Source organism: Aegilops tauschii, chromosome 2, assembly GCF_002575655.3.
Source record: "Aegilops tauschii subsp. strangulata cultivar AL8/78 chromosome 2, Aet v6.0, whole genome shotgun sequence".
NCBI lineage: Eukaryota > Viridiplantae > Streptophyta > Magnoliopsida > Poales > Poaceae > Aegilops > Aegilops tauschii.
Window position 1 is genome coordinate 27,918,877 of NC_053036.3, and position 9,761 is coordinate 27,928,637.

Sequence of the window (9,761 nt, forward strand, 5' to 3'; positions counted from 1 at the left end):
AAAAATTCGGGTTCTTTTCTAAGATGCATTTGTTACGTAAACAGGTATATATGTTCCTTTACATTATGAATCGTGATTGTGTGGCCAGCCATTGTGGGTGGAATGCTAGATGCCCGGGACCACGCTAACTAATAAAGATGGTGTGTTCATCGCTTAATGCAGAGGCAGGAGGCAATCCTCCTTTTTGAAGAAAAAATCATCTATATATAGACGCACACTGAGTCAGACTGGCCTCCCAGTATATGTATATATACACACTATCCTAAGGTAAGAAATAACACAAACAAGCATCTCTTCCTCTCCAGCGCTCAAGCGCCGAGTTTGGCTAATCACTTCGATTCCAGCTGTTCGCACTAGCTATATTCCTCCCACTATACAAAGTAATGGCGCCGTCATCGTCCCTCGTCAAGAAGGCTTCGCCCACGAAGCAGCGCCGCCTGCCCCGCGCTCGCCGTTCTTCACAGCACATCACCGCTTTGAGCCCCCAGCCCGAGGCGCTCCTTGGTGCCACCCTTCATTGGGTCGACCACATTGTGCCGGTCTTGCAGGAGCAGGAAGACGCCGTGGTCGCAACCTCAACGGCACCCAAGACGAATCGTGCTACTCCCTCCGACGAGACCGTGGTGGTCCACGCTGGGGAGAAGGTAGGCAGCATGGCGGGCACAGATTCAATCACGACACCGATCGTGAGCGGCACGACACACTGGTTCAAGAACTCGGACGACCTCATCGCGTTCAAGGAAGGCAGGCGCCACAGCTTTGAGTATGGCCGCTACGGCAACCCCACCGTGAAGGTCCTGGAGGACAAGATCAGCGCGCTCGAGAGGGCAGAGTCCACGCTGGTCACGTCCTCCGGCATGAACGCCATCGTCGCCACGCTACTTGCGCTCGTGCCGCCCAGTGCCGGCCACGTGGTGACCACGACCGAGTGCTACAGCGAGGCGCGTGCCTTCATCCGCGACAAGCTCTCTAGGTTGGGCATCAAGGTGACATTCGTCGAGCTGAATGACACGGAGACGCTCAAGGCCGTTCTTGACAAGGGCGACGTACGTCAATTTCCAGAACACATATATAATAAAGGGATCCATGCATGCATGCATGTATATTGATTGTTTCTGACTCTGAGATGCTTGGCTATGATGCAGGTGACACTCTACTACACTGACTCTCCGACGAACCCCCATCTCAAGTGCATCGACATTAAGCTCGTCGCGGAGCTGTGTCACCACAAAGGGGCTCTGGTATGCATCGACAGCACCCTCGCCTCACCCATCAATCAGAAGCCTCTCACCCTGGGGGCTGACATCGTCGTGCACTCCGCCACAAAGTACATCGCCGGCCATCACGACGTGAGTAGCTACCCTAGGTCACATGTCTTTTAGTTTTCATATACATACAATTAATTGCACAGCCATTTTGCTCCTTTACTGCCAAGATCACTAGTATGTTCGTCAATTGACCCAAGACTTGTCACCGTACCATCCCATTTCAGGTCATCGCAGGATGCATCAGTGGCTCCGATGCGCTCATCTCCAGGATAAGAGTGTGGCATCACGACATCGGCGGCACCATTAGTCCCGTATGTACTTGTATCTATCAAGTTCATCTTAACACTCATTCTGATTCAAGAAAAACTAGACGTTAAAACTAAACACTCACAATGCAACTTAATTGCCCTAGGATGCAGCCTACATGATAATACGCGGCCTCAAGACGATGGCGCTACGTGTGGACACGCAGAACCGTACTGCGTTGCGTATGGCGCGCCTACTCGAGAACCATCCAATGATTGAGCGAGTGTACTATCCTGGGCTCACCACCAGCCCGTGGCACCACATCGCCAAGAGCCAGATGACCGGTTCTGGCGGCATCATAAGCTTCGAGGTGGCATCGGACCTTCACGGTGTCATGAGGTTCATCGATGCTCTGGAGATACCCTTCATCGCGATGTCACTCGGTGGGTGTGAGAGCCTCGTGCAGCAGCCAGCGGTCATGTCCTTCTGGTATGCCTTCGGATTTCTCTCGTTGCAACGTACAATATGCAACAGTAATATTGTCCGGAGAATTGGACACTCAATCGCATGGTTTTCTGTTTACATCAGGGGTCAGAGTGGCGAGGAGAAGGCCAATAATGGGATTAAGGACAACTTGGTGAGGTTTAGCTTTGGGATTGAGAAGTTTGAGGATCTCAAGGATGACGTTCTCCAAGCCCTCAAGAAGATTTAGGAGTATTTTTGTGGAAGGAAACTAGCTAGCTAGGTACAAGCCCTTTTTGTACCATTCATAGGTGGATAATTTGTATTGAACTTCAGAGGAGAGGTAATATATGCTTCGGTACCATATGAACCAGAAAGAAATTCAAATATCCAAGACACCGTACACTTCTCTTACGCTAATACAGTCATAGCCATTACTTATACACAATTCAAAAACCTTGTTTCCGACCGTTTTCCTAACCGCCTATCCATATTGGTCAGTTGGCTCAAGCCGGCATCGCCGATAGAAAAACTTTGGCCAGTCAGGCAGTTCCACATAAGCCACCTGCGCGCTGTGGTGTGGTTTCAGATAGAAGGTTTTACATACTTTCTGTGGAGATACATGCTACACTAGTGTATAGTATTAAATTTCTAGCACGTGAGCCTAGAACTAGAAAGTGAGGATGGAGCACCACTAACAGATCACGAAATTACCATTGTATATGCAAACCTGTACAGGAAGTTGAGGTAATGCAGCACCACTACAAAAAAAAAACCTTCCATGATGGATCAGTAGTGGCCCAAGTTTAGAGCCATTAGTGGTGACTCATTACCACTTGTAGACCTATGCCACAAACAGGCCCAATTTAGGGCTTGTCAATGAAGACAAAACCACCTTTTTTTTTACATCCCATAGGTAGTCAATTTGTGGTGAACTTGAAAGGAGTGATTATTCGAAGGACCTCCTATTTGTTGAATGCAGAAGCTCAAATTTTCTGATAGACATAAATATATGCCACGGGAACATTTGTAATTGAAATATACAACATATGTTACACCCTGATTCACAAGCATACTAGTTATGGCCATCAATTATCAACGGGTCAACAAAGAATCTTAAACATTCTTCTTGTCCGTGTGAATCCCGACTCCTTGCATTATACATCACAACTTACAGACTTAATGTAGGATAAGGGGATAGTTTAGAGAGTACCGCTACTCACCTCCCAAGACCGCCGCACGCCATGGTCCTCAATGTCGACTGCAAGGTCATTGACGATCAGATACCGTCCTAGTGTCAACCATAAACGATGCCAACCAGGGATCGACGGATGTTGCTTATAGGATTCGCCGACACCTTATGAGAAATCAAAGTATCTGGGTTCGGGGGGGGGGGGGGGGGGGGGTGGGGTATGGTCGCAAGGCTGAAACATAAAGGAATTGACGGAATGGCACCACCAGGCGTGGAGCCTATGGCTTAATTTGACTCAACACGGGGAAACTTGCCAGGTCCAGACATAGCAAGGATTGACAGACTGAGAGCTCTTTCTTGATTAGGGTTTAGGGTTAAGGCGTCTAAGCCCATCACATGTGAAGCCATGCTTGCATTCACACTGTCATTCTAAACTAGATCATCGATGTGGCGCGTTGCTGCGCCCGTACATTTTTAAATTAAAATGGTTGGTATTTATAAAAATAAATAGGGATGCAAAACATCTTTTAAGAAAATGTTATCCCCCCGTAGAATGAGGAAAAAACTTGAAGATTAAATTGGTTCCTTTCATGAACAATGAAACGTCAAGGTGATATAAACAACATGATGTAATAATTGGTACGCTTCAGGAGCAATGCAAGTCATCGTTGGCCAGAATTTTTGATAGCAGAAAGGTGTCGTTGGACAGAAATTTTATCTAGTACATGAATTTGTGCATAAAACTGGACAATATCGAACGCCTGAAATCTAATCTATAAGATAATTATCCTATAAGAAAAATATTCTATAACAATAGAATTTTTTTTATATATGCATGAAATTGGACAATGTTGACAGCCTGAGATCTAGCTTTTGTACAAAAAAAGTAACTCACATAAAAACCTTGAACCTTTTTGGGGTCTGAAATTATGGATATATAATGCTAATCTGTACAATTCAAATGTTCTGCAATTAAACCACTTTGTTTATATATATTTGAAGATGATAACATGATTTGTTGGCATCTGAGCGAGAGACCAATCTTTGATGCAGAGATAAGCTTGTAGAGATAGAGTTACCCATAGGGGAACACCACACAAGCTGATATTCGAGGAGATTGTACTACTACATGCAAAAAATGCATAACTTGATAGTAGCATCACGAAACTTAACATGACAATCCCAATATACAATAGCATTGATCAAATCCCCACATAGGATCGCAGTAGCAAATGCCATTTTTCTGATATGATGAAGAAACAATTATAATCAACCCACACAAGCAGAGAGGAAGAAGCTAGATTACAGGAGTGCAGAGTCACATTTTTGAGAAGTCACCCGACTGCGGACTTCAGTAATATATATAGCAGTACTTATCTTAAGGGCTGCTACACATGATTGGCTAGCTCCCAAATTAACCGGTCATCTCGGTGGTTTGGGTATACCAATTGGATCCTCTGACGTGCAATGAGCTCCTGCAGCTGGACATCGTTGCATGCCGTCCGTTCCTTGCGCAAACATAGGGTAGGAGTCGGCTCAAAAGCATGATACATCAGTAGACCAATCGTTTTCACTCCACTCTTTCCACTTCATGGAGATTATCACATACATGGTTGAAATCAAGAAGGGAGTGGCGACTTAGAGTAGTCAGTTCCACCTGGAGCAATTACTCCAGAATACCAACATATGAACCCATCTCGCAAGATAATTAACATGAGGCATAATAGTGCACAGATAATAACTTGTCCATTAGACATTAGAGTTCCACAGAATCTGCTGTTAGGAAGAATACCATGCGGTAGAAGCAGCAAACGAAGCAGTACCGAGCTTGAATTGAATTCCTCCAATAGCACATGCATTCATTGGAATTATGTTTGCATAACTGACGTTCATAGCAGTCATGAAAACACACTGTGTATATATCAAAATTGCTGTAGAAGCAGAGTCAAAATTACAAGTTTGAGTGCATCTGCTTTATCTACAATAGGGAAGCAGAAAAAAATATTAGACCACAACAAACAATTTAACCATTAGCGCCCTGTGCAATTGCAAACATGGTGCCATTCATGAATGAGCTCTTTTACGGTGATTGGGGAGTTACATCTTGTAATTTGATGTAACTCCTCCCTTAATTATTCTCCACCGTTGATTATAACTTGTTAACTAAAAAGGTTAAATTTAATCAACAAGGGTATTATGGTCATGCGTAATTGTTTTTTTAGTAACTCTGTCAATTCGCTGGTCAATCCCCCGCATCTGGCTAGACGGTTGCGCAGGAGCGACGACCTTGGCGACCAGGCCGGCGCGACATCCATTAGGCGAAGCCCCGGCTGGGCTTGGCCGTTGTGGAAGCTACCCCACGCCACCCACCCCCCGCGCCGCCGTGAGGTCCTGGCGGAGACAACGCTGGCGCGAGGTCCTGGAGGCTCCAGCTGCGGTCGGTCGTAGTCTTCCATCGCCCTGAGCAGCGCCTCCTGCTGCCCATAAGCCGACCAGCAACGCGGGCGACCAGTCCATAGGCACGTAGCCGCCACTCCTGCCTTCCTCCTCCCTGTTCCCTCAACCCCTGGCTGAATCTGAATCTATTTGCTCTATTAGCTCTGCTCTTTCTGAATCTCTTTGATCTGAATTACTACCACAGTGTTGGGGCAGGTATTCCAAATTCTGAATCTCTTTCTGTGGAGAACTGACAATATATGTTCGTCCAATACGTGTAGGTGTAGTTTACAGTGGAATGGGTCTGATCTCTCTGCACTTTCTGAATTTGTTTGCTATGTTCTGAAATCACTTATATAAAAATCAACAATTTTCTGAATTAATGTTCAAAAAATCATCTAGTTTCTGAAAATCAACAAGTCATGAGATGTTGTACAGCAGCTTTGTACAGCAGCTTTTTCTTTCTTCATATGAACAAAAACTATAATCATAAAAGGCATGAGATGTTGGACATTTTTTAACTTATTCTGAACCTCTTATCTTGAGGGGAATATGTGAGCATGGAAATTACTTTGCATCCAGTACATGATTGAGACCAGTTGATCATTTATATGTCATATGCAGGAAGTCATGGCCGATGTAAGTGCAGAGTGTATGGCTGAGTACGACGGCATTGTCAGCAGGATGTTTGATAGCGAGGAAGATGGTTTTGAGTTCTATAACAAGTATGCTCTTGAGAAAGGCTTTAGTGTGAGGAAAGGATATGTTGAGTGGGATGAAGCGAACGAGAAGATAATTCTGAGGAAACTTGTCTGTAGTCGTGAAGGTTGCCGTGAAGAGAAACACATGAAGAGGAAGAGAGAAGATAGGAAGAGGAAGCCACGGAATATCACTCGTGTGGGGTCTAAAGCGAAATTTGTCATTGCAAGAGTCGTGAAAACAGGGCGGTGGTTTGTGAAAGATTTCATCGATGAACACAACCATCCTCTGGCCCCACGAGACCTTTCTTGCTTTCTGCGTTCCCACAGAAGAATCAGCGACGAGAAGAAAGCGGACATTATAGAGATGGAAAGTGTTGGAATCAAGAAACACAAAATCATGGATGTGTTGTGCATGCAGTACGGTGGATATGACCATGTTGGATGCACGACGAGGGACATCTATAACTTCTGCCATCGCTACAAGCAGGAAACAGTCGCTGCCGGTGATGCTCAGACGGTGATCCGTCACATGATGGCGCGGCAAGAGAGAGACCCAGATTATTTCTTCAAATACTTGGTTTATAAAGCTGGGCATCTGAAGGGATTGTTCTGGTCCGATACTCAATCCTGCCTTGACTACGAGGCTTTCAGTGATGTTGTTTTTGATAGCACATATAGGACCAATAAGTACAATCTTCCGTTTGTGCCGTTTGTCGGGTTGAATCACCACCGCAGCACTGTTATCTTTGGATGCGGGATCATTTCTCATGAAACTAAGGAGGCGTACGAGTGGATGTTGCGGACATTTTCTGAAGCCATGTCGCAGAAGCATCCGATATCTGTAATCACCGACGGGGACCTTGCAATGCAGAGAGCGATCAGGGTGGTGTGGCCTGACTAATACCACAGGCTATGTGTATGGCACATTCAGCAGAACATTGTATGCCATCTGCATGACGACGAGGTTAGGGAAGAATTCAGATCTTTCATATATGACTCGTCTTCTATTGAAGAGCATGAGAGAAAATGGATAGAGTTCTTACGAAGGAATGAAGTGACAAGTGAGGAGTCGTGGCTGCATCAGATGTATCAAATGAGGAAGCTATGGTGTGCTCCATACCTGGTGGGGCGTTGTTTCTTAGGATTGAGCACCAATCAGCGTAGTGAGAGCCTCTACTCGGTGCTACATACACATCTTGAGGGTAAGATGACATTGTTTGATATGCTAGAGCACTATGAGCGTTGCCTTTCGGGACGACGCTTGAACGAGGCGATCCTAGACATCGTGGCCTTACAGTCCGTTCCATTTACAGACGCGGATGCTTCAAGTCTTGAGAAACATGTTGCCCGGGTTTTCACGCCTTGTATGTTTGAGTTGGTCAGATGGAGCATAAATGCCGTCGGCAAATGTGTTATCAGCGAGATATTAGACGCATGGGAGTTGACTACATATGTTGTCGCTAAGATCGATAGAAGAGAGAAGAAGTTCGAAGTGCGCTGTGAGGTGAAGGAAGGTTCTTTGTACAGGATCAGTTGCTCTTGTCGTAAGCTGGAATGCTTGGGAACACCATGCTCTCACATATTCTACATCTTGGGAATACGTCAAGTGGAACTGCTGCCTAGGTGTTGTGTTCCCATGAGGTGGACGATGAGTGCGAAGTCAGCATTCCCTCCGACCAGAAAGAGCGAGATGTATGACTATTCAGAAAGCCTTGTGAGGTACCGTGAGTTGCGGAATTTGAGTCACGCGGCATGTTTCCGGTCATGTCAATCCAGTGAGGAGTATCAGCGTCTGAAGACGGTTCTGAATGCACAAGATGGCAGCAAGGAATCAAGCTGTGGTCAGGAGGAATGCATTAGGTTTGGTCCGGTGCTGCCATAGACGATGGAAATTGATTGTGCAGATTTGGACAAGGTTCTAGACCCAGTGCATGTGCAAGGCCGAGGTGCACCGAAGAAAAGGTTGCAGGCAAAGATGAAGAAGCAAAGATCAAAGAGGAAATGTGGCTACTGTGGGGTGGAAGGTCATGATCGGCGTATATGCACTAAATTGGAAGAGGTGTCAAATATGTCTATTTTTTATTTTGCGTCTGCTTTACTCATTAATATAGTGCACTAATTATATTTGTTGATGTGTAGGAAGTGATGGGCTGATGGCAGCAAACTGTTAGGTACAACTCTCTATACAAGGGATGTCTTGGTAGAAAACTGTTGCGCTTGTGGTCCTGTTATGAAGTATTAATTACTGCAAGTATGACTGTGCTTGAATAACATCAGTGTTAGTTGTCAATTAATGTATCATATTTGTCTTTTAGTAGTATTATTAGGTTGGCTTCCATATATTTCTAATATAAAAACAATTGTTGGTTGGCCAAGCACATAATGAAACTATCTGCATGTTACTTATTAATAACTTACTGAGGATTTCACACAGGTCTGCCGAACACTAAATTACATTTGTTATCATGTTCTACCTATGCTTCACCGCTATCCTAACCTATGCGTCGCTAACTAATTCAGGCAGAAATACATATTTTCAGCTGGAAAATATGTTCAAGCCTGCTGCGTTCGGATTGCAACAAGCTTCGGAAAAAATCATACAAGAATCCTATAGAGGTAAGTTCTACACAACTAGCATTTCATGTCATGTAGTTCCTAACTTTCATGATTGCATGTAACGCACCACTATTTCCTCTACAGAAGGACGAGTACGAAGCCAGCATTCCAGAGGAACGAAAAGGTGCAGACGACGACGTCACGATTGTCAGCAACCCTGATGTTACAAACAAACCAGACACATCCGGTGCCCCAAAGCGTAAACGTGGACGCCCGAGGAAGAATGCCCCTTCTAGTAATCCAGTGAAACAACAATTTGACACCGAGACTATCGCTAAACAAGTGGAGTCAAAAAGACGCAAGCGCAAACCATCAAACGCCGTCTCCAGCCCATTCGTACAGCCATGAATGGGCTACACGGAGAGGCACTTCAAGGGCAGATCCAAATGATTGATCTTCATGGCATGTTCTTTGAATTAAAGACTACACTTATGTTTTAATGTTTTTGCATATTATTTGTATGCTTATGTCCATCCAAATGCTTGACTTTTCATTGGTTCTTCTTTTAAAAAAACCAACTAATGAGCTGCATGTTCCACTTCTATCATTTGCACCATCTGATCCAAACCTATCTGCATCGGAGTATCCTTACATGTGAAACACTACCATAAGTGACTACTTACAAACGCATGCTCCCCATTCTATACGGCACCATACACTGCGTAAGTATACAGTTCTGGTTTAAGTCGATGATGATTATGGCTGAGGCAGGGTAATTAAGGAAGAAAAATCATAGCATATAGAACACATGAGCAATGATGTAAATATCATGGTTACACTACTATCTCTCACATCACGAGTTGAGTGGGAGATTATTACCTCGCCAGCAAAAAGAACAGA

At 44.8% G+C, this 9,761-nt stretch overlaps 2 protein-coding genes across 2 annotated transcripts; both read left to right on the top strand.

Moving 5' to 3' along the window:
* The first annotated feature begins 383 nt into the window (after positions 1-383).
* Positions 384-2,226, top strand: LOC109769350 (probable cystathionine gamma-synthase 2). The gene is made up of 5 exons (XM_020328100.1): positions 384-1,046; positions 1,146-1,349; positions 1,493-1,579; positions 1,681-2,003; positions 2,103-2,226. The coding sequence occupies exons 1-5, from the start codon at positions 384-386 to the stop codon at positions 2,224-2,226; spliced, it is 1,401 nt and encodes a 466-aa protein (XP_020183689.1).
* A 4,008-nt stretch (positions 2,227-6,234) lies between these two features.
* LOC109769346 (protein FAR1-RELATED SEQUENCE 5-like) lies at positions 6,235-7,206 on the top strand. The gene has a single exon (XM_020328095.1). The coding sequence runs from the start codon at positions 6,235-6,237 to the stop codon at positions 7,204-7,206; it is 972 nt and encodes a 323-aa protein (XP_020183684.1).
* The last annotated feature ends 2,555 nt before the right edge of the window (positions 7,207-9,761 follow it).